The 24,553-nt window shown below is 43.6% G+C and overlaps 2 protein-coding genes and 2 long non-coding RNA genes across 9 annotated transcripts in view; 3 read left to right on the top strand and 1 right to left on the bottom strand.

Moving 5' to 3' along the window:
• Positions 1 to 6,894, bottom strand: part of PIK3CA (phosphatidylinositol-4,5-bisphosphate 3-kinase catalytic subunit alpha) — a 46,743-nt gene extending 39,849 nt beyond the window's left edge. For 2 of the 3 annotated variants that reach the window (XM_030493622.1, XM_030493621.1), the window contains exon 1: positions 6,642 to 6,783. The gene's annotated coding sequence lies outside the window, so the exon portion shown is untranslated. Of the gene's footprint in view, positions 1 to 6,641 lie in introns of all 3 variants that reach the window. The other variant, XM_030493625.1, reaches the window with a different exon arrangement.
• Positions 14 to 22,057, top strand: LOC115611172. The gene is made up of 3 exons (XR_003992491.1): positions 14 to 1,383; positions 5,639 to 5,645; positions 22,047 to 22,057. It is a non-coding gene; the product is annotated as an uncharacterized LOC115611172 (long non-coding RNA).
• On the top strand, positions 6,946 to 8,268 carry LOC115611171. The gene is made up of 2 exons (XR_003992490.1): positions 6,946 to 7,481; positions 7,697 to 8,268. It is a non-coding gene; the product is annotated as an uncharacterized LOC115611171 (long non-coding RNA).
• On the top strand, positions 8,961 to 24,116 carry ZMAT3 (zinc finger matrin-type 3). 4 transcript variants are annotated; one of them, XM_030493643.1, is made up of 6 exons: positions 8,961 to 9,180; positions 13,642 to 13,967; positions 15,489 to 15,608; positions 17,390 to 17,556; positions 17,669 to 17,769; positions 18,059 to 18,620. In XM_030493643.1, the coding sequence occupies exons 2-6, from the start codon at positions 13,698 to 13,700 to the stop codon at positions 18,187 to 18,189; spliced, it is 789 nt and encodes a 262-aa protein (XP_030349503.1). In that variant the 5' UTR covers positions 8,961 to 9,180; positions 13,642 to 13,697; the 3' UTR covers positions 18,190 to 18,620. The 4 variants fall into 4 exon arrangements, with proteins under 4 accessions (XP_030349503.1, XP_030349502.1, XP_030349501.1 ...); XM_030493642.1 differs by lacking the exon at positions 18,059 to 18,620 and adding an exon at positions 18,763 to 24,116 and having other exon boundaries at positions 8,965 to 9,183; XM_030493641.1 differs by lacking the exon at positions 18,059 to 18,620 and adding an exon at positions 18,763 to 24,116 and having other exon boundaries at positions 8,966 to 9,180.
• Positions 24,117 to 24,553: the final 437 nt, after the last annotated feature.

Genomic DNA, 24,553 nt, shown 5'->3' with positions numbered 1-24,553 from the left:
AAAGCTTAAGTGTTTTGGATTTAATTTCAACCCATAAAACCCACCAATTCGGGCAGGGTGACTATATTGCAAATCACCTTTTTGTTGTTTAAATAAGTAACCTGCTCACATACAAGGACAGCAAAAGATCAGAAGCTACAATAATGGTTACTTCTCATATTGCCTTGAAGTTACTTGTGATATTATCCTATCTGCTGATGTATAATGAAAGGCTTGGAAAAGAGGTGATTAAAGAGGAGTTGAAGAGCTGGATTGCAAAGTAATTTGACAACACATTTACGAAGAGTTTCCACAGGCAGGAATAGGTTTTGCTATCCTTTCCTTTGCATATCAACTCTGCTGTTTTGTTGCTCATTGGCTTCCGTTTTCATCCTTTATCTCTTGGCAGTAGTTATGCCATCTTTCCCCACACATCAAAACATTCCAAGTCAGAGGTATCTAAGATCAAGGGAGTGCTGCTAAGCAGTGATAACGACATCGGGGCTCTATCCTCCCTTTCAGAGCAAGTTGAAGAAGAAGACAAGCTATTACAATTTTACTATTCACAACCTTGGTAAGCAGTTAAACATGAGAAAACCAGTTAAACTTTAACATTTTAATTGAGAAGGCAAACCTTAAGTGCTTTCTTTTAGCTAGCAACCACTTCTAAAAATTCACATAACTGATTATGTTTATCAACTACATAATCAATTTCAGTTTCACATATTACTATTTTACACCAAAACACAAACATAATTAATTATAAATATTTTTTTGTAACAAGCTTGCTAGACTTGAAGTGGCACTCAGAGGCACCCTATTTGGACACATCCTCAATTATACGCCACAATCAAGACCATTCAAGATGTCCGGATGTTCCTTTAACATTAGCTCTTTGCTTGGGACAAGTGCTCTTCTACAGCACTTAACATCAAAACTGAAGGAGATTTCAGAGGCAACAGCATGAAAGTGCAAGATAATAAAATACACTACATTAATTGCTTTCCTCCCATCAGTAGAGACTACCTTTATAAACTGGTAAGTGGAACTCATTGTTCAATATCCATATAAACTTTTCAGACAGCAGAAAAACAATTTGATAGTATCACTTCCACTTTCATAATCCAGCTATAACATTTGCCAATTATTCTGCTAAGAGCTGGGAACATTAAGACAACAATGAAGAAAAAGTGGTATGCTTTAAAATCCAAGCAGCTTAATGACCACAACAAGCATATTTTAGAGTATTTGGAATGGAAGTTTTTACTTCCCTTTTCCCAAAGGGAGCTAGCTCTATTTAGAAACTTCTCCTTATGTCAGCACTATTAACTTTAACCTTTTAAACTATGCTTGTAGTCAAGAGTCATGTTAGTGTTTTCCAGCCTTAATGAAGAGTAACTTAATGTAAGTAAGTAACTGTACCATAACATACCCATCACACAAAGCATATTTGTTGAGTTTGAGAACAAAACAACCTCACTCTACTTGCTTGGTAAACCAATCTTTACTCTGCCCATTCTTACTTGCTTTGTGGATGTATTTTCAAGTGTTCAGTGTTTAGTTTGCCTACATGTTTGCAGAGATCAGTCTCATCACCTTTCTAGCAAGTCAGATGTCAAAGTCCCAAGGTACAGAAAATTTTGTTCTAGTCGACTGATATTGCAGAATGGTCAGGTATTTCTTCTTGTGGTTGATTAGTCTCAGATGAAATGCTGAATCCTGAATATTTTCTTTTCAGTAATGCTCAAGGCTTCTTGCATTTTGAGGATGTTCAAGAACTTGTTTCTTTGGTGACTGCTAATAGCTAAAAGAAGGAATATGGTTGCAGCAAGGGGTAATTTTTTGCTAAACAGATTTACTGTTCTCTGCAAGGATCCACAGCTAAGGAGCTCATAGTTTAAGATACAATAAATCAATCTCAGCCGAAAATCCATGCTTCTGGAAAGACCATAACCCAAGTTAACAGCAAGAGTTAAAACTCAGGAACAGTCTTGGAACACACTGGGCAAGACTCATTCATCACCATTAACTGCCACACTAAGGATTGGCAAAACACTGACTACTTATAATAGAAATAACAAAAACAGTTAAGTCTCAATGACAGATAAGTTTGACATGTACAGTCTAGGAGACAACCTTCCAGTTTTCCTTCTTTCCTTCTCTATGTTTCTTTGCCAAAGAGGGTCATAATATACAGTCAATAGTGTGACTCAGCTGCTTCAAAATTCCAGGGAACTTTACAGTAAGTCTTAGTCAATTCAGTAAGTCTCCTGTATTCGGCAAATATGCTTTGTAGTTCACAATCCTCAAAAGCTACATTTACAACCATTTCTACAATCAGAAGCTGTAAGCAAAACTGCCAAATCTTCCCTACATAAAAATCCACGATAAGTTAATTTAAGGAAGTGTGTTAATGGGTAGACAAAACACCCAAACAACGAAACACAATCATCAAGGTATATCTGACCTTCTACTGGTAAAAAGCAATGGGGCATGAAATGAGAGATCGATGAACCTTAAGTTCTATGTTTGACCCAAATGTTCTTAAATTAGACTGAAGTAGTATTTACTTCTATTGCTCTAAGTTAGCAACATGGCAGGGACATGAAAGCTTCACCAGTACTCCATCATTCTCTCCCCTTGAATTTCACAAAGGTAAGCTAGTTTCTCTGAATTTTGTTTTCACATTTCTGGAGGTATGTGAGCACAGCTTTGGGTTTGGTTTGGTTTAAAAACAAAAAAAAAACCAAACAAAACAAACAAAAAAAACCCCAAACTATAAACATTCCCAGCAAGTGTACTTTGCAGGCGTAACTGACCAAGTGTTTTTATTCCCTGTTTCACAGGCCTTAAGAAAAGAGAACTCTTAAGGGAACTCTCAAACAAGTGATGATGTCCACTGTCCCTCACAATCCTTATTTGAAATACACAAGCTTCTTAAACTGCCTTTTGCAAAAGCTGCATCCAGAATTAACTAAAAACCCCACTTTTCTGGAATCAAAGTGTAAATGCATGCTATATAAACCAAAACACAACAGCTGCAAAGCCATTAAGTACCGCTTTGACTGTGAAGACAGATCCTGGAATTACAGAAACTGTACTCAGCCTGCTGCGTTTCCATTTGCCCACGAGTTACCTTGCAGGATTTATAAAAGAGTCATTTCCCACCACCACGCCACTCCCCCCCCCCCCTTTTTTTTTTTTTTTAAGCTTTTTTAGAACAGTTTAATCCCCTCTATCCCTCAGTTGGGCTTGGGTTTGTGCTGGATTTTTTTGTTTGTTTGTTGCAGGGGGGCACACTTAAGGTTTGGGATATTTTTGTTGGTTTGACATTTTGGTGTGCGGGTTTTGTTTGGTTTTTTTTGTTTTGGTTTGTTTGTTTGGTGGGGGTTTTTTTAAGTTAATACTATAGCAGTGCTGCAGAGAAAAAAAGTTAATACTTCAGAGTATTATTTTTCTTTCATTTAACATATTCAACTTAAAGAGCAAATGAAAAATTCCATCCAGTTTTAGCATAAATATTTTTGTGGCCTCTTCTAGCCATAGCTACAACTTCAGACAGGCATCACCACTTGGAGCAGCTGGATGTCTGGCTGTTTAAAAGGATGAGACAAAGCTCCCACAAGAATGGAATGCAATGCATAAAAAGCTTAAAAAAAAACCCAAACAAAACAAACTAACAACAAACTCTACCTTAGCTTACACTCCAAGCCACAAGTCCATTTCTCCAGTTAGCCGAAGTACAAACTCTTCTTTCTCTAATGCTGCCCCTTCAACTCAATCACACACACAAGAAAATGCACATATGGCCCATTTTTCTTCAACTGGGAGATTCACCAAATCTCACACATTTTTCAGTAATCACAAAACAGTAATAAGACAAAACTTTATAATGGTATTCTAAGACTAAACTGGAAAGCCTAGTTTTGCAGTATTATTCCCACTCCAGTTGTAAATCATAAGATTCAGTTTCCTCATTAGTATCAAAGTTAGAAATCCCCTTAACCTCCCCTAACCCAAATACAACATTTTTTAAGTTTCCTATTAACTACAATCTTTGTTTATCTTCATTAATGTATTCAACTAGGCAAAGCAAACCCATGTACGATAACCATCTACAAGATGCTGGTATTTCTTGCATGACGTGGAATTAATGTATCATCATCCCAATTTCCTTTCCCCCAAAACAGGCAAGAAAAGCAATAGCAACCATTTTGTATTTGGAAGTGACTGATACCTGCAAGGTGGTCAGACACCTGCGTTTTCCTGCTTCCCAGAGAATCCTCACCAGAAGTCTAGGAGCCTACATTATAGATTGACCTGCTGTGTACAAAATTTTTAAGAAAATATTTTTTTGCAGACCAAATATCAGCCTTAGGCTTGTTGTCCAGCCATTCACAGGTAACTTGAATTTCTCGCAGAGTTAAAACTACGACGATAATCAAGACTTTTCAAAGTTGTATTACATATAACCAAACCATTAAAAAGCACACTTCACATCTGAATCTGAGGAACTACTGTGATCGCAAAGTCATTCTTTATGCAATAACATCTTTTAAAGGTGTGATTTTCTTCCAGTAACTGGAAACCTCTTATGATATACTTGGTCTTGTGAGACAGCATGATGATAAACTGTGAACCCTCAGCTTGTTGTTGTAATTCCTATTCTGAAGAAACTTTTAAAAAGCTATTCAGCCAATAAGAAGTATCCCTCATTTGCTTCCAGAAAGCAGGAATGACCTGATGGTCACAGAAACAGTTAACTAAGTATTGAACTACTTTATGACTTCCAATAAAGCACAATTGCTTTGTAAACAGCTCAGCTACACCACCTTTCCCAAAGAATAGTCCAGAAAAAACACAACACACAACAGTGTCATTATTCATACAAGTAAGGTGCAACAAGCAGCAAAGCAAATTTGCCATACATACAGAATAAAAATTTGAAGCAGCTGAACAACTGAAACATCTTGGTACGGACTCATAGGCTAGGCTTAGCATGCTTTGGAAAATAACACAAAACTGTCTCCAGATTGCCAAGAAGGGCATCAAGTTAACACATACGAAATGCAGGGTGTCTGCTCCAACAGAATTTCGACTGCAGCTCTGAAATGGCTGTATTTATTGTCTGAATGAAAAAGCAGAATATTTCATCGATCACATAAGGAATTGTGTGGTTTCATAAATTCCTCTGTAAACACTATGAGCTTGGCTGATGCGTGGTTTGCCTACATGACGACATTGGCTAAAATATGCTTCCAAATAACTAATCACTATGGAAAAGTTTGCCAATGTTATTTTTTGAGAATAAAGTTACTTGCTGTGAAACTTTAGGTTCACATGGAGATTTATTTCAGGACAGCTTATCCAGTCAGTTTCCCACAGCAGACAAACCATTAAAGTCCATCATCCTGAGTACTGAAATATTACTAGGCACTAACAACACTTATGTACAACAAGAGGTGGACTTTGATTATTACACTGCATTATAGAATTGCAGCATGGGAACGACTGAAGCAACAAGTATGAGAACATCTCTATAAATTAATTGTGAGGAAGAATAAATCAAGGAATGATTCAAATCATGATGGGAAAGTTCTAAGTTTTATCCAATGCGATGAATTTCAAAGCCTGCTATAGGTCTAAGGATGGATGCGAGGGTACAAGTAACAAACAGAACAGAGTCCAGATTTCTTCTATTAAGTACTACAAAATCCAGATTCAGACTCCAGTTTTCCACTCCTTTACAAGTTTGCTGCACAATGATCATGACTCAAGCAAAGCTTTACAGTCCGTACTGACACTTTTAAACATACACTTTCCTTGTGCTTGCTCTGAATATGCACTGTTTTTAAAATAACTTCTGTTCAATCATATGTTTAAAGTCAATAAGAATTAGAGAGAAAAAAAAACATAGAGAAACATGTAAGTAACAACAGCAAAAGCAATAGGTCTGATACCTTAATAACTTCAGGAATACCAAAACCAGCAACAAAACCCCCAAAGAAAAACAAACATGCAGTTTTTATTGGCTTGGTCAAAGTTTTGCAAGTAGTCTACTAGAAAATACACATGTACTAGTAAGAAACAGCAGTTTCATACTTATCAACAAGGACAGATCTCTGCATAGTGTTAAATAAGAAAAACGTTTTTACAGGCAGCAGAGATGGGACACTTCTACAGTAAGTCGGCTGCAGCTGGGAACACACACACACAGTGGGAATAGACTCTCCTCCCACTGCCACTAACTAGCCGAACCGCGACCCTAAATACACTCCACCACAAGATCTGTTGAAACATATTTATAGAAAATAGCTACATTTCAGAAGTGGAGGGAGCCGCACTCGAGAGCGACAAGCCACTAGTTTTTTCTCTCCCAAGTTATGACTCCACGAGAGAAGACCCATAAATCGGGATGTGACGCAGGAGTGCCAGCTGAGGGAAGCCCCACCGCCCGCCCCAGCCACCTGAGGGTCGCGCTTGCCTCTCCAGCCGCCGAAGACGAGCGGGACGCCCCAAAAGCAATGGAAAGCGGCGCTCCCCTCCGCCGCCGCCCAGCCGGAGTGCCGAGCAGCCCCGTCCGCCGCCCGGGACGCCCCACAGAGCACTGCCGCGCCGTGGGAAAGCCAGGCGGCCGCGGCCCCGACCATCGCCTCACTCACCTCACAGGCACGGCCTCCCCGCCTCCGAGCCGGCCCGCAGCCGCCGCCCCAGCGGGCAGGGCTGGGCCGGGCAGCACCCCGCAGCACTCACAACGCCTAAGCCGCGCTGAAGCCGCCACCGCACCGCCTCAGCAGGCGACCATGCCCCCAAGCACGGAGGGAAGCAGCCCCAACAGCCGCACCGCTTCCACAGAGCCGCCTCCCGCACGGGCAATAACAGGAAGGGAGCGGGGCCCTAACCCCGGATGGGGATGGCACCGCCCGCCGGAAGTGCAACCGCGGCGCGCGGAGGGGGGGGGGAGGTGGCGGGTGACGCGCGTGCGCAGCTGAGGAGGGGTCGGAGTTGGGGTCGCGCCGTGACGTCACGTCACCGCGCTGTGCCCCGCCTCCCGCCCCGGGGCGCCGCCCGGTCCGCTGGGGCCGCGCAACCGGAGCGGCCGCCGCGGGGTCCTGCTGCGCCACCTAGCGGGGCGGCCGGGCCTGCGCAGCCGCCGGCAGCAGCTGCCCGTGCCGAACGGTCACAGCACCGGCGCCCCGGAGGTGGCCTGGCTGGAAGCCAGCGTTCAGAACAGCGGGCTCGCCCTAGCCCGAGCTGGCGCCTGTCCCGCTTACTGTCGCGAGCTGATTTGAAGCGCCTCATGGCGGTTACGCTGCACCACAGAGAAGGACAAGGACAGGTTTGACCGAGTCTGGTGCACCCAGGGGATCCCAGCAACCCCAGGGTATCGCCATCAATGCCCGTTTTTCCTCAAAACCTGAGCCGCTACCTGGATGCAGTCACTGTAAGCGGCTCCGGTGTCCCGTTGATGGAGAGCGGCCGCCAAGCGAGTACCCTCGCAGGTGCGAAAGCAGAGGGAGGCGGCGTTTAAAGCGTCTGCCCGTGCTGGTTGGAGGTTCGGGGTGTGGAGACGGCTCGGCTCTGCTCGGGGGGAGCCAACAAGGCGCTACAAGTGGGGATGGAGTTGAGGCAGTGGCAGGGATGGCCCGGGTGGTTGACGAGTGAGGCATCTCGGCCAGACACCCTGGTTTCCAAGGGATATTTATCCCCGCAACAGAATTCTTCTCCTTGAAGCGCTGCCCGGCGCCAGCACAGACCCGACTCGCCGCCGTGGCCAGGCCGAGCTGCTGCAGCTGACTCTGGTGGTGGAGCACCAGCCTCGCCGGTGACAGCGAGCGTGCGGCAGCGGTGTCTCCCGTTAACACACAGTCTATGAAACGCCCGTTTGCTGCTCCTGCTGGAGACTGCCGCGGTTTGTGATTCCCACCTGTAGTGATATAACCGATAAATGGGCACTTTTCTAAGCTCTCACAAAAATTAGTGCGTGTAGCTATCTAATGGGTTCCCAGGTGGGTTGTCTGATTGCTACCGCAAGTCTTGGTGATGGTTTCAGCTTGCAGAGACCTCTTGGTGCTTTCCTGTTCCAGTGCAATGAGGGAAAATCAGTAGATGCTGTGTGCTTTGAGGCAGGGCCGCCCAGCCGGGAGGGCGAGGACAACGCTGCCGCCCTCGGTGGCTGAAGGGAAATTAACTTACTCTGGCCACGCATAGCGGGAATAAGCTGAAGATGTTTATATATGCAAATGAAGGTTAATGGCGATTTCTGCTGTCAGAAACAAAAGGTGCTAGAGGGAAAAAAAAAAAAACCCTTTAAGAAAGAAAAAATTACCTTATGCAAAATCTCAGCTCAGGATGTGTTTTATTCAGCCTGGAGAAGGCTCTAGGGAGAGCTTACAGCAGCCTTCTAGTGCCTAAAAGGGCCTACAAAAAAGCTGGAGGGGCTTTTGGCAGGGGCGTGTAGGGATAGGAGAAGGGTAATGGCTTCAAGCTCAAAGAGGGTAGATCTAGGTAAGGTATTAAAAGAAATTGTTCACTGTGAGAGTGGTGAGGCACTGGCACAGGATTCTCAGAGAAGCTGTGGCTGCCCCATCCCTGGCAGTGTTCAAGGCCAGGTTGGACGGGGCTTTGAGCAACCTGGTCTAGTGGGAGGTGTCCCTGCCCATGGCAGGGGGATTGGAACTAGATGAGCTTTAAGGTCCCTTCTATGAGTCTATGATTTGACCGAACAGTTCAGTATTTGGAACAACTTTTACACTACGTGTTAACCCGTGATGCCAAATACCGTGTTTCAACTGTGCGGTTCTGTGAGCTCCCTTCACAAGAAGTCAGAGGCGAAGTGCCAGCAGCTAGCTGGGACGGGAGGGGAAAACAGCGGCCACAGCACGACAGGGTCATACACCACCTAAAGTCCCCGGTGCAAGGGCTGCGGGACAGCCACCCATCCCACGGGAGACACACACCCCCCCCACGCCGCGGCACTGCCGAGCCACGGCGGAACCAACCCCCGCCGGCAGCGCTGGTGGGTGGGCACGACGCTCCGTACCGCCGCAGGACCCTCCCTGCCGCGCTGCCGTCACTTCCTGCAGCTGGTCCCGGCCGCGCCGCCGGCCCCGGCTCCTTCTGCGGCCTCGGGCGCTGTGTGGAGCCGCGGGGGCAGCGGCGCCGCGGGGGGCTGGGGCCGTCGCCCTTAGCCCCCGCCCGGCGGTAGGTGCGGCGGGGCTCGCGGGGGGCCGGGGTGTGCGCGGCGGGCACACGGCCTGGCCTCGGCGGCGGGCACACGGCCTGGCCTCGGCGCCGGGCACCGGCGTTTTAGCGGGGTTGGGGTCGGTACGGCATTGCGGGGGCTCGCAGTATTCCTGCCGTGCTCGGGAGTGCTTGCGCCGCTTCGGCGGTGCGGGTGTCTGCATCTGCCTCTCCTCTGCGCTGGTTTCATTTCTGCGTTTCCAAAATTGTGTGTTGGTACGCTGAATACTTGCTTAGGTTGCAGTTATTACAAGGTAGTACATACCAGGGCTTTTTTTTTTTTTTCTTTCTTAGACCCCATCGTCAATTCTTAAAGGCATGCAGCTTTACAGAAATAAGGTGCCTGGGGAGACCTTCAAGCAGCCTTTCGGTGCCTAAAGGGGCTATAAGAAAGCTGGAGAGGGGCTTCTTACAAGGGCATGTGGGAATAGGACAAGGGGGGATGGCTTTAGACTGACAGCGGGAAGATTTTGATCAGACATGAGGAAGAAGCTCTTTATTTTGAGGGTGGAGAAACACAGGAATAGGCTGCCTCAAGAAGCTGTGGCTGCCCCATCCCTGGCAGTGTCCAAGGCCAGGCTGGACAGGGCTGTGAACAGCCTGGTCTAGTGGAAGGTGTCCCTGCCCATGGCAGGGGAGCTGGAACTAGATGATCTTTAAGGTCCCTTCCAACCCAAACCACTCTATGACTCTATGAAGTGTCTGCCTAGGATGTCAGGATTTACACTGTGGTTTCTGATGCCATGTTGATGTAAGAGCTGCTAAATGCCCTCTTGTTTCTGGATTACTAAATGTGTGTCCTCATCAGTAGAGGGTTAGTGGGCTTGTACCTTGATGCAGAATTGTGTATGATGTGTGTTTGTTTTGTGTGCTGTTTTCGATCCCTGCAGCATTATAAAATGACCTTGCCATTCATCATCAAGTTCTGTAGGCCTAGTGTATGGCCAAAGGGAAACTTTCTAGCAAAGTTGGGTTAAGTGATATCATTGTTTTGAGATACAACGGAACTTGAGAAGAAATACTTCCTGCCTTGAAAAAAACCCACCACAAAATCTACAACTTGTTCATCGTTTGTACAGATTTCTATTGCTTTTATTAGTTGCCTCAACTCTGTTTAAAAACTAATTCAGGTGGGAACATATGGCATATAGATGTCTCACTGTGGTTTAAACTTATGGCCAAGGATGGTCATGTTGTGTGTATGTGCCTTCCCCATCAAATGGTGAGCTGAGGCCATTCCAGTTCCTTTTGCAGAAATGTGTGTTGACAGCTGTGGAGGTGGTTCCCTGTTATCTGTGCCACCAGCAGTGCCTGGGTACAAGTACCAGGCTGTGGTACTTGGGGCATGGAGGCTGGGTCTTCTCCTTCAGTGCTGCCCTTGGGATGCCCCAACCTCAATGTAATGTGGAGGGCTGCGCCCCTGTCTCCCTTGCATCCGCCTGAGGGCAACTGGCACAGAGTGGAAGTGTATTCTTGCCTGTACAGCTTGTAGGAGAAGGCATGGCTGAGATCTGAAGGATGCTGTCCTGAGCAGAATGTCTCCTCGGCTCACCCTGGAGAGCTGCAAGTCCTTACCCTGCCTCAGGCTGTACCATTATGAGTCCTTGGTGGCAGAGGTTCCTCATTCCTGTGCTGTTTTGCAGCGTGAAGACTTAGCAGCTTCTCATGTGAAAGGAAAGGAGGAGTGAAAAACGTCCTGCTACCTTCTCCGGGACAGGGTATCTGACCACCAGCAGTGGAAGGTTAAAAGGACATATAAATAAGCTGAATTGGAGTAATTCTTTTTTTTTTTTTTTTCTTACCCCTCTTAGATAGTATCTGTAAGAAAGAAATCAACATAATTTGAGCAATTTCAGTGGTGAAAGGTCACTGTTAGAAGTAAATCAGAGTTGCCTGTGCCAAGTCAAGAAGTTCTAATTTTAAAATTGCCCATGCAGCCTTAATTTTACCTTCAGATTATTGCTTACCCTAAGAATCAGTAAATGACTTTACAATTAAAGATTTTCTAAGCATATTACATTATACCTTTTCCCCTGTGTGTGCAGATCCTCTAAGCACTGTATCCTCTCTTGTGTATGGCAGATCGCATCAGTGACAGTTGCATATGGAAGACTAAGTGCAACAAACACTCATGCAAAATTAAGCAGATGGATCCCAATTGCCATTTACTGCAGATCTCTTTATATCGCTCTGTGAAGTATTTAGCTATAATTTACTCCCATTTTAAGGTAGGAAGCCCAACGTGCTGGTGTAATAAAACTCTGAAATTGGATGGCATGCTTACCTGCATGCATAGTTCATCTAAACTACCACGATAGGCCTGCATTACAATATATTTAACCGTCATGAGCATGAACATATTCCATCTGTAGCTCCACTGAGATGAATTAGACTATCTACAGAGTACTAATTGAGGAGACTAAAGACAGAAAAATCTTCTTCCATAGTTCTGTTTGAACAGGAACACATATGCTGAAAGTTGGAGAAAAGTTAGGTCACGCTACAGAATTTAGAGTGCTGGTGGATGATTTGCACCACTCCATTCCTGTGTGTCCCCTTCCTCCTTTGTGGTGGATTCCATTTTATCTTGTTTTGGTTAGTTTTCATGATAGAGGTTTTGATTTTGTCTTTATGGTGACATCACATTAGATACAGTTCTCCTGGAATTTCACAGAGCTTTGGTAGAGAAGGGCTGCTCAAAAATGTGAAAACTCCTGGTGGCTCTATCGCTGTCTTAAAAGCCTGTCCTCAAGGCAATGCATGCTGACTTGTTTTGTTTGTTTCTTTTTTCCCTTTATTTTTTTCTCCTTGCCTTTAGTTTCTAGTAATAACTGCCTCCAATCTTGTAATATTTGGAAGTCCATTTTTAGAGGTGAACATTTCAGAAATGCTTTTGTCACTCGAGCACTTTAGTCCCGCTGATTTTTTCTTTTTTTTAATTATTTTTTATTTTTCCTAATACTAAAGTTTCTGTCCAGATTTTCAAAAGTATTATAATACCTAAGAATGCAGACATCAGCTAGGATTTTCCATAGCTTGAATATAGCAAGGTATTTATCTCCTCCTAATTTCAGCAGATTGAAAACCCCAGAAGTTATCTCAGATAAATGCTATCTGCTTCTCCAGGTTCCTAAATGTGTTTGAAGTTGACCTCTATTTTCAAAAGTGACTCAGGAACAAAGTTCCTAGGTGGCATGTTGTTTACCTTCCCCTAATTTTCCAGAAGTGTTATTTTAAAATGTAGATGTGGCTCACTATTTTCTTAAACAAATGAACAAAGCCCATAGCATAAACATGGTTGCTACCAATGCAGCCCTAGCTGGAAGTGATCTGCAAAGGCCAAGATAGTGCTTCTCTTGATCCGAGTGTAGCAATGAACATGATTTGTTATGATAAGAAGCTAATAACACATTAACAAAAGTAGCTGTGCCTTGATTCATAATATCACTGCTCTGCATTATTCTAGGAATGTTCATTGGGGCTTTAGATGCAGTTTATAGACTTTTTAATTAAATAAGCCTCTCAGAACTCCTTATTGGAAATGTAGGGTTAGTTCTAAGAACTTGAATTAACTGAGAAATAATTGAATAAAGGCTAATATGGGATAAGCTGTCCATTTTGCAGAAGATGTGGTTTTCAATGTTACATTGGTTGTAGTTAGCAAAGGAAACATGAGAAATAGCTCAGGGTCATTCAACAAGACCATGTCAAAGAGCCCTTGGGACTTGACTGTGAACAACAAGGTTTGCTGAAGTTGATTCCCACTCTTCCACTTTTGTTGACTTACTCGAGAAAATTAACTGTAGAATATCTTTCCTCAGGAAGGTCTTTGTGAGTAATTGAGGGATGCATGTGTGTGTGTATGCATTTTATATATACCTATATATAATAAATCTGTTCTGAAATATTTGGGTTCGTTTTCATTTTAAGTCATCATTGGCTTATACTTGTAAATCTTTGTACATGAGTACATGGTTGGCAAGTACTTGTAATACTTGTTTAAGTTTTGGAGTGTGAGTTTGACCTTGGGCTGCCAAAAGAAGATGTGGCTAACAGCTGTACGCCTCTCATTCCCATTAACACAGCTTTATGTGCTGTGCAGGTTGTATGTCACATCTTATGGCCATGGAGCAGTGAGATGTGCATGCTGTTAGTCAAGTACTGTGGATGGTTAGTACCCCAGGAGGATGCCATGGGGTACTAACAACTGCATTTTGGACTTCAGTCCACTTCTTACACATGTATCTTTTAATCTGCCCCTGCTCATCTGTGGGATCAAGTGTTATAAACTGACTTTATCCTGTTTGACATTGTGAAAAGTCATAAGGTAGCAGCAATGAAGTTACAGAATTTGTCCCCTGGATGGTCAATCTTCTTATTAGCGCTGCTTATTTCAGCATTTGTGTGTCTCTGGTCTAGATCTGAAGACGACTCCTCATCCTTCAGAAGTAGCATGCCCACAGTCTTCCTGGCCAATGATTCTTCTACAGCGAGCAGGACTTCTTCCTCATTCTGAGAAGCCTTCATCTCTTCCTATGTCAGTGGCTACAAGGCCAAGAGCCACCTCACCACTGTCCCCACCAAAATCTCTTGGACTGGGGCCTTCCTTTCATCACACGCAAGAAGAAGAGCTTGCAAAGGTGGTGGAGCAGGACCCTATGCTGGAGGAACTATGTAAGCCTCTGTGCTGTAAGCTTTGCAATGTCACTCTGAATTCGGCACAACAAGCCCAGGCTCATTACCAGGTAAGAGGAGTAGCAGGAGGCTTTCAGGGCTGCTGCATCTGCAGCTTGTGTACACATACCTGTGCCACCACATTCACGGCCAGTAGCATTGCTGTGGTAGCACAGAGCTAAGCATGGGCTAATGCACAAGGACTAACCCAGCTTCTCAAGCGGGTTTTGAGTGCTGTGTTAAGGTGACTGCACACCAGCAGCAGCATGTGAGTTAGCTCACCTAGAGCTACCTCTGCACCATTTAATGGACTGAGGCTGTTCTGTAGACATACCCTGTTTGAATTTGCCGGTCGTCCAGATGTGCTGCAGTGGTTTTATTTAAGGTGTCATCACTGGAGCATTTTTCAAAAGCTTTGCAAAAACTTTGTCCACAGAGACAGAGAAGTAGTACCAAGATGGCGTGGGGGAAAAAGCAGATGCTGATTTTTCCTTTGTTTTACGCTACTAATTTTTCACCTCTGCACTCTTCCAATAAACTAGAACTTCTCATTCCACAGACATGATTTTGTAGGGCCTGGACAGATGTTTTCTGCTGGATCCACTAGGAAGAGGGGCTGCTGCCATGTGCTTATTACTGTCTGCTTGCTGAGGTTACACACACCACTGAGCTCGTGGGGCCATTTATGCAAACACTCTCATCAGCTGGGTCAGCTCAGATCAAATAAATTTTGTTCAAGCTGATCTGGTTGATTTGTCTGAAATAGGTTGGGGACTATTTGCATATACTTTGCTGAGAGATCGAATATGTCATTGTCTTACATTACCCCTTTTTACTAGTACCCTTTCTGCCTAGTGCTATGTTTATGTGAGATACAGAGATAGTGACTTTCAGTGAATCCAAAAGAGTGATTGTCCATATCCTTAGGACACCAGACCTGGATCTCAGATTTGCTGTTGGCTCTGAAAAAGTGGTATCCTGCTAGTGAAGGGGTAGGATGAGTTAGTGTTACACTGATTTCTGCAATATGTCTGCCATGAGGGGGGACAGAAGTGCATTTATAGTACATAACTTCCATTTATGCATATGCCTTACTATATATCCACAATGCATATACATAGTCTCATGGAGCTCTGTCAGGACACCAAAAAGAACTATAGTGTATGTTTTCCAAGAGAAAATAAAATATGAAATAGGTTTTCTTACATGCAGTCTCATGTTTTAACTCATAGCTGCAATGTCATGAAGAATTGTGTGTGTTCAGGCTAAAACTATGCAAAGCAATGTTTCGTGTTTAAAATGCAAAATACCGGGTTTATGTGAAACGGAAACAGATTATGAACTAATTGTAACCTTACTGATTTGGGGAAATTAGTTGAAAACAAGGCCAAATGATGCTAAGTGATTAGCATTTGGGAGGAAGGGGGGGATGCCAGCATCTCTCAAATTCAGAGCTGTTATTTTCTGAGTGATAGCTGCTTACCAGAGTTGCCATCTTCATGGCCATTTTCTCATTTCGGTCTTTGGATCCTTTTTATTTCAGTGTAAGATGCTATTGTTAGAACAGTGATTAATCTGGGTTCTCATTCCAGGGTAAAAACCACAGTAAGAAACTCCGAAATTACTATGCTGCCAATAGCTGTCCAGCATCTGCCAGAATGAGTAATTTGGTTGAGCCTGCCCCACCTCAGGTTGTCTCCCTTCCAACTCAGGTAAGGCATGGGAAGGTGATTGAGATCATGCTGCTTACTTGTCGCCTAACCCCCAATAAGGATAACTAGATCTCATGTTCTGAGGATTGGCGCAGGATTTGGGATGTGTTGATGGCAGAGGAGGGTGGAAACATGCTATTGTGAGCTGTTTGCTTTCCTTTGAAGATGCAGGTATTGATCTGCCGTTTCAGCATAAATTGGACTTGAAATATTCTATTTCTGCATGGCAAATACTTTGATTCCTAGGTAAGTCTGATGTGCTGCTGAGTATGGTTAAGGGCAGGTATAAAACAGCATTGTTGGAGCTGGGTTTGGGCAGGAGGGTGTGGCGTCTGCTCTGCACAATCATCCCTCCGTTGTGTGAGGGAAGCCTGCATGGAAAAAGTGCTTAGGTGCTCCTACACCCATTGCACAGGGCTGTTGGCTAATTCCTCTTATGTTATTCTTTTTGAGGAGATCATTCCTGTGTGTAGGGTAAATGGATTGTTCTCTTAGTGATCCAGATTAATTCTATCTTGGGCACATTAGAGGCAAAAGAGATGATTTTTGCTTTCTTCTTCTAGAAGTTGGGCTGCAGAGATCAAAGCGGTGCCTGTCATTTCCCAAAGCATAAGCCACTTTTGTCTGTAGAAAAGCAAAGAACATCTGCCATAGGTGGCAGGTAGTTAAACATGTTGTTGGAGCTGCCAGAGGGAGAATTGGTTCCGTGTAAATGGACGTGGTCTAGTGTGAGGTGTCCCTGCCAGTGGCAGGGGGGTTGGAACTAGATGATCTTAAGGTCCTTTCCAACCCTAACCATTCAGAACTCACAGAACTGAATTGGGATGACATGAGGTCCAGACCTAGTAGTGGGACATGGGTTCTGTACCTGCCAGGGTATCTGATGTTGGTTTTGATGAAGGAAATGGTCCATGGCAATAAAAGGACTGCTCTGGGACTACATGAGGATTCATGTAACATTGAAGTCAGAATTGTGTGTTTGTACCTATAAGCTTGAACAATATCAAAGGAGATGCGAAAGAAACTCGACTTGGCAAATGCTGCAGTGACATGGCTGTATGAATCACTGCTGCTGCACTGTTTACAAAGTACTTTTTTCTGGATGATACACATTGAGGAGACATGGTTACTGCCCCAATCAGTGTGTGGTCTGACTAGACAGGCAAGGTATCCTTCATATGGCAGGAGCTACCCATGTGAGGCTAGGTTCTTCCTCTGAAGTCTTGATCCAGGTGCCCTCCTACTTGAAGGGTAAGGATCAGAGGTTTGGCGTGTCTGCTATTGTTTTGTTGAGGTTTTTTTAATCTCTTCATGTGGTCAGGGAGCTGTGTGGAGACAGAATGCTGTGCAGAGATTAGGTACACTGTAAATAGGAGAGAGGAGCACCTTTACATTTCAGTGGGTCTTCCCTAGTGTGAAAGTTACTGTTCCTCAGTTCCCAGCAATCAGGAGTAGAGGAGATAAATGACTGTTGTGGAGTAAACAAGCCTCTGTAGCTATGGCAGAGGTACAGGGCGTTTGTTCAGAGTGCTTTCCTCTCCACATGAGGCTGGGGATTTGCCTAGATCTCGATTTTGCAGATCCTCCTGGAGGCTGAGGCATGGAAAATAAAGTTCTTGTAAGAACACTTTGGGGAGTACTTGAGAGTGCCCTAATCCATATGCTCTAATTCCAGCTCTCTTGCTGCCTGATGATGATACTGGTCTCAGTCCCAGTGATTCAGATATTTCAACGATTTAACCTTCTTGTGTTTCACATGCTGTCTTTCCCTTTGCTGCTAGATGGGATCCAGTAAACCAGGTGGCCGAGTGATCTTGGCCACAGAGAATGATTACTGCAAGCTTTGTGATGCCTCGTTTAGTTCTCCAGCTGTGGCACAAGCTCACTACCAAGGGAAAAATCATGCCAAACGGCTGCGTCTTGCAGAAGCACAGAATAACTCATTCTCGTAGGTATTGTTCAACTGCACGCTCAGGCTGTGAAAGCATGTGGCAGTGTCTCTGGCATTTTTTCTTCTCAGAAAACTTTGAATTGCAGCTCTTCATTTGTTTAATCTTCAGGGATGCATCAGAACTAGGCAAACGAAGGGCAAGGAAAGAAGGGAATGAATATAAAATGATGCAGAACAGAAGGAATATGTATACAGTTCAAAACAACACAGGTAACTGAGAGTTGCATCTGTTCTATAGTTGGAATAATAATGAATAATAAGCAGACTTGTTTTTCTTCTTTGCTGAGGTCTGTTTTAGCAAAGACAGGTTGTGAAAGGAGCTGGTCCTAGCTCTGCTGATCCTTCATGTCTGCATGTGTTTTTCCAGCTGCCGAAGTTGTTTTGTTTTGTCAGCCTGCTCATTGGTTCAGTTTCTCAGCCTGTAACTTAATTTGCCATCTGCCTATCTCTAAGGCTGCTCTAAGTGGTAACAATTTTCCTGCTTTATTTTCTTGGCGAGTGGCCAGGTGCTTTAACTCCTGCTGTAGCACATCAACCTGTACTTGCACTCCCATGACCAGAATGAGAAAGCATGTTAGCCTCCCTCCAGGACCATCTGTTCCTAGAGTAGAGTCCTTCCTCAGGTATTAGATACTAACTTTGCCTCTTTGCTATGATTTAAAGTGTGTTTTATAGTGACCAGCCCAGCATCTTTTTTATTTTAAGTTGTGAGCACATATTAGTTGAAATCCTGATTCCTTGTGAAGCCTGGTTTAATTGTGTCATTCTAACCACTGTCATATGGAAAAGATAAATCTTTTAAAGTTCTATTAAATATTATTTTGTGATAACTTCAAACTGAGGCAATTTATTCTAATCAAAAGGTTGTTCTAATTCTGGAATGGGAAGGTTAAGAAATAAAGAACTGATTCATCACTTTAATGATTTCTAATTTTCAAACTCCTATTGATTCTTAATAAGACTGGGGCACTAAGCCCACTCTACTGCTTTAGAAAATACCAGCAAGTACTGCTCCCTGGTGTCCTACATCCCTGTAAATCTGGATCTCAGTGGAAAAGTCATAGGAAAATAAGGTTCAGACTCAGTTGAGGAAGCTAATCTTTGACTGCTTTTTAATAATTTGTTGGGCTTAGAAGGTGTCACTGAGCTGCCTCAAGCTTTTTTTTCTTATAGATAAAACAGACTTTTCTGTTGACTCCTCAGGTCCCTACTTCAATCCCCGCTCACGCCAGAGGATTCCTCGGGATCTGGCCATGTGCGTCACCCCCAGTGGCCAGTTCTACTGCTCCATGTGCAATGCCGGGGCCAGCGAGGAGATGGAGTTCAGACAGCACTTAGAAAGCAAACAGCATAAAAGCAAGGTGTCCGAACAGCGGTATAGGAATGAGATGGAGAACCTAGGCTATGTACAATGATGCGCCACCCTTGGTAGTAGTTTGCAAATAGAGCAGCTTGTCTCTTGCCTGCTGTTTGCCACATGCCCTGCTTTGTGCTCCATTTGGTAGGAGTATGCTCTCGAGCTGTACATGTAACACCTGCAAACTTAATGGTATGGTTAGATTTTTTTTCTATCATAGTTGGCAGGATGACGCTGTGCAGGACATGAGTGTTTTTGATGTTTGTTTGCTAATTATCTAAGGCTCTTCATTGTATTGAGTGGCGGGGAGGACTTTGTCTACTCCCCAGCTTTCTGCATGAATATGCAAAGCCCAGAAGTGCTGGGAACTTCTGTGGTTCTACCACACAGGTGGACCATGTGCAAAGCCTACTCCACTCTTCGCATACCACAGAGCAGTGCTCCAGAATGCCTCCCTAAAGCAGAATGAATCTGAATCTCTGGGCAGCTTGTAAAAGGGGGGCAGGAATGGGGCCTGTGAATGAATGAATTAGGTGGTGTACTTGCCCACGAATTGCTGCTTGTGGCTCCCATTAGCAGCCCAGAGTAGGTTCTTTCCACATCGTTGTAGAAAAGCTGTGCAAGACCTTGGAGGGTCTTGCCTCTTACCGCTTCCTCTGTGATGCAGATTTCATTCCGAACAGCTGACACTGGATATCAGCTGATTAGCCCCATTCAGAAATACTCTATTCTACCAGTTAACAACGAAAAAAGATTCTCAGTGTTGTTGACTGGTCACCTTAATACACCATGGCTGTAGCTCATCTCCCTGAAGAGAGTATGTGGGGATCTCAGTGGCTCAATGAAGTGAATTGGAAAGCAAACCTGCTCAGGTGATATGTGCTCTGCTCTGATTCTGCCTTAGACTGAGTAGGGTTGAGAATACGTTGAAAGGAGCTGTCAGCTGTAATTTCTTTGCAAATGTTGGTCTCTGGCCCACAGCTCTATTGCTCTGGGGAACAGGGCTGCCTGACCCTGGGGAGCAGATCTTGGTGTGTCCCACTTCCATGTCATTCCCTGGATAAAGCCCAATAGGTGTTATAGAAGAGAGCTGAAATTCTCTTTTGGACTAGAGCTGCCAATATTGGATTAATTTTTCCTCCTCTATCTTTTCCGATCTCAGGATGGGTTTAATTCCATTCGTTGATGTGAACTTCACTGTTTTAGGGGCCATCAAAAATCCAAAGTTAGGTAGAATGTAAATGTCAGGGGTGATGATTGTTTGAGTAACAGCTTTTTGACCAAGCAGAAGTATTAATGAAATTTGTTAAGCAACTTTTTTAAGGATAGACAAGCCCAAAGGTGTGTCTGCTTTGATTTTCCTTAGCGAAAGTAGAAAGGGGGTAAGAAACAGAAGTACAGCTGACATTTGTTTTTCTGATCATTTGGGTAGATGCGAGGAGCTGTGCTTGGATTCCAGTTCACAATGTGTCTAAAACGTCTTCAGTGGCAAGTGCAGGACGTAGGTAACCTCTGTTGGACCTGATTCACCACTGTGCTGCTATAGCTGTACGCTGGTAGAGCTTCATTGACTTCAGTGGCAGGTGCACAGGGAGGGTAAATGAAGCATCATGGCTTGTCTCTCGTTCCTTTTTAGGCATTACATTGAATTAAATGCAGCTCCATTGGTTTCAGTAGCATTTTACCAGAGAGAAATTCTACCTACTGTGTAATGGTGAAGGTAGCTCCTCACCACCACCTTTTTTTTTTTTTCTGCCATTCTGATCCTGCCTCTTGCATTGCAGGAGGACTTTCTGCTTGCCTTAAAAGAATGAAAAATGAATAAACTAACCAAAAATCCAGATAGTTTTTATTCATCTTCCTAGTCCACCTCAGAAAGGTTTGTTGCACTTGGCTGCTCCTCAGAGGTTGAGTATTATCTTTAGCTACCTGAGAGCGTCAGGTAGACCTTAACCTTAGCATCAGGTACAACCTTAACGCAGTATTTCTAGATCCAGGCAAAGTGAGCTCTTGCATAGTGGGTAAAAGCAACCGCCTGCATGAGTCCATGCTGATCCTTGCCCTGCAGATACAGGCATAGCAATGGGCATCTTCTTGACTGAGATTCCCTCCCCTCCTTAGTGCAAAGCCCAAGGGTTTGTGCACTGGGACACATTAGAAGGTACGAGGACAAGTGCCCAAGGTGCAAAGCACTAATTGAGCAGTTTTGATACCTTGTAAGTCTGTTTCTTCTGTGCTTTCCTGCTCCTGGCTCCTTCTCTGTGCAGCCTTGCAGAACATTCCCCTTGCAAAAATCTCTCATCAGCCTTTTCCCCTCATCCTTCGCAGTCAAAGAAGGGCTCTGGTTTTCTCTTTGTGTTCTGTCTTTTGTTTTGCCAGTCTGACACCACTGTACAGGGACAGAGGGAATTGCATGAGCCATATCACACTGTGCTTCACCAGAGTGATCCCTGCATTATGGTTAAACATCCCTCTTGCTGCAAATTAAAGCGTGGCATTTCCCGCAGGCTGCAATTAGTAGCAGAACAACACCACTGTGAAATACGAGCTGGAGGAGCTGTAGGTACTAATGTTGTCTAGCTTGTTGCTAGGGCCAAGAAAGCATTTTTGCTTGCTTTCATGTGTCCCAAAAATCAGCTGTTCACCACTGTGCTTTGGTTCCTGTCCCTGCTCCCAGCCCAGTGATCTGCTCCTCATTTGGCATTTCCAGTGACTGACAGAGGTGTCAAAACTTAGATTGCTCCCTGTGCTGTAACCTCCTAGTAACAACTGGTGCAAACATGCCACAACATGGCAGTGCTAGTGCGTTTGGGATGGTGTGCGATGAGGTGCGATGTCCTGCAGGACGTCCTCCTCTCTGCATGGAGCCACATCTGGTTTTGAGGAATGGCTTGAGTCTACCCTGAACAGAGGTCTGTATCTGCTTTAGTTCAAGGGAATGCAACAAATGAATGTCATCATCCCAAGAATTTCAAAGTGGTGGCTTATATAACAAGCATAAAGCAGATAGCATGACTCAAGTGACAAGTGTAGGACAGGTTTCCTACATGGGAGGAAAGATATTTCTTGCTGGGAGAAGCAGCTGAGACTCGCTTTGCCCCAGAGCTCTGTTGCAGCCTTTCACTACAAGTGACCAAAGCTTTCCTTTCCCTCCTCAGCATTGCTTAACAGTTTGTGACCTTACTACTCTCCCTCTAGCATAGAAAATTGTTGAGTGCAAAGAGAAAACACCCCACCTCACTAATACCTTTAGGGTTCAGGACAATCCGAACAGTCAGATGAAGAAACTGGGGGGATCCTGATGGTTTTTTTGGGTTTTTTTTTTTTTGTGAAACCCAAAGCTGCCCTCTAAGTCAGTGTTCAAAACATATTGAAAACATGTCCTGGCCAAACCCTATTTGACATAGATGGGCTGGGGACAATTCCATACAGCTGTAGTACCATTTTCCCCAATGAATCTTTTTTTCATGTTAAACAAAGTACCAAACCCAAGAAACAGGACTTCTGTGAAGCTGTCACAATGGCCAGTAGGTTAATGACCGTTGCTGCTAGAAACAAAATATAAATCATTGTGTTCATATTTATTTTACTGTGCTGACCACTAATAGATTTGTTAATATTTAAGACATTATTCTGTAGGTTGTTTTTGTTTAAATGGAAAACTCAATATCGCACTTTGCTTTTGGATCAGAACTGGTATTTATTATATTTGTGAAAATGTTTTCCCTCCCATATATGTATTGTTTTCTTTCCCTTGATGCAAAAAAACTCCACAAACAACCAACAAAACCCAACCTAAAAGAAATGAAGAAAAAACACAAATCCAATCAGTGGGTCTTCTTTGTTTCTTTTCATAGCAAAGAAACTGGGAATTTCCTTGCAACTCTCTTAAATGTCTATTTCTTTTTTTATTTTTTTATTTTTTTTCCCCTCCAATGGTTCCTTTGGTAACTTGGGATGATATATTTAGACACATATGAAGTTTGTACTACATTTAAGCATTTGTTTTAAGGTGAGGAAGTAAACTATGTGGAATCCATGTATTTGCAAGGAGTTTGAAAGTGATAATATTTCATTTGTATTAAGCATTAGCTGTTATTTTGCATTCTGCACTAATAGTAAATGTGTTATAATCTTGCCTAACACTGGTCTATTTTTGACTTCCTGCTTTCTTCATGTACATCAAAAGGAACCCTGAAAACTTCTGTGGAGTTGCTTAGGATGGTCATCAGTGTAACTAAGTGCAGATTTTTTTCTGTAAAGCTTCTTGTCTTTTCCTTTTCTAGATGCTCATTATAGGGCATTAGAAGGGAAAGCTATTGCTGTAAGCACGGGTTCATATTTTAGCTTACTAATGCATGATGTCCTTTTGCTACGTTATTTAAGTAATATTCACTGTAACCAGTGGGAATCTTGGCCAAGTCAGGAGTAAATGAAATATCCCAGGTAAATATATGATGTCGGCTAGTGCCAGGCAAGGTACGTGGCTAAAATTTGTCTTTTACTTCTATGTTTGGGTTACAACACTCTTAAGGTTTTGCTTTTTGAGGAATGTGTATTTGGTTATATAAGGATTTGGTCTTGTTCCATCTAAAATAAAGTACATTGACTTCAGTTGAGTAGGAACAAGCCTTGAAACCCTTCAGGAATTTCATACTGATGTTCTTTTCTCATATATGTGTTTTGGGTTTTTTTGTTTGTGGTGTGTTGTTTAAATTTTACAACCATATATACAAGGTTGCTCTGGATGAGATGGCTTAGCTCCTGTTGTTTTGAGCTCATCTGGCTTCTTTGCCTCCTGCATAAAGTTGGAAGTGAAAATAAAATCCACTTTGAAATAAATGTGGTCAAACAAAAGTTCTGGGAATCTCTCCTTTAAAAAAATGTATCACAACTAAAATCGTGTGTTTTATCTGAAGTATCTACAGGTAAAGGCAGGGCTGTGGATTTTAAGAAATAAAATCAGGTTTTCAGTTTGTGTTTTGCAGGGGAAAAATGACTTGCTTTAATTTCCTTCTTCGTCTGTCCAGTGACATTTGCAAGTGCTTTGAACGTGTTTCATCTAGAGCCGCCTTGTCAGGTTGATTTTGTATATTCGTCCTTATTTTCTTTATATTGTATCGATCCCTGTGAAGGAGGTTTCTTTTTATTTTTTTTTTTTCTTCTTCAGTATATAATAAATCATCTTGCTCTTATCATTGTACAGCCTTGGTGTTTGATATTGCTACTGCTTTTGGTATGGCTGGACTAGGCATGACTGAAATTGTTTTAGCCTAGCATTGAGTGCTATTACACGAATAATATGTTTTAATACATGGATAAAGGAGTATTGTCCAGTGTAGAATTTGTTGCTCTGGAGGGGGGTCAGTGTATTTTCATCTATTACTGAAAGGCAGCTGAGTTCTTCCTCTGAGTTGTGTTGGCTTCAGGAGGGGTTGGGAGTGCTCGGCATCTGATGGATGGGAACCAGAAGGTATGGGAAGGGCTCTGTTTCTGCTGCACTTTCCCCTCGAGTAGACATCACAAGCTCTGCGGCAGCCCCAGGCTGAACCATGGACTGGCTTTCAACTCTGGCTGTAAAAAGGTGGCGACAAGCTGAGCCTGATACTTATGTTTGCACATTTTTTGACAGTGTGC

The sequence above is a fragment of the Strigops habroptila genome, chromosome 8, assembly GCF_004027225.2.
Source record: "Strigops habroptila isolate Jane chromosome 8, bStrHab1.2.pri, whole genome shotgun sequence".
Classification (NCBI taxonomy): Eukaryota; Metazoa; Chordata; class Aves; order Psittaciformes; family Psittacidae; genus Strigops; species Strigops habroptila.
This window is presented reverse-complemented; position numbering and strand designations above follow the sequence as displayed.

Bases quoted from the DNA above. Each gene is read 5' to 3' on its own strand.
- ZMAT3 (XM_030493642.1), top strand. From the start codon at position 13,698: ATGATTCTTCTACAGCGAGCAGGACTTCTTCCTCATTCTGAGAAGCCT. The intron at 13,968-15,488 runs GTAAGAGGAGTA...TTCTCATTCCAG, and splicing joins AAGCCCAGGCTCATTACCAG to GGTAAAAACCACAGTAAGAA. The intron at 17,557-17,668 runs GTAGGTATTGTT...TTTAATCTTCAG, and splicing joins GCACAGAATAACTCATTCTC to GGATGCATCAGAACTAGGCA.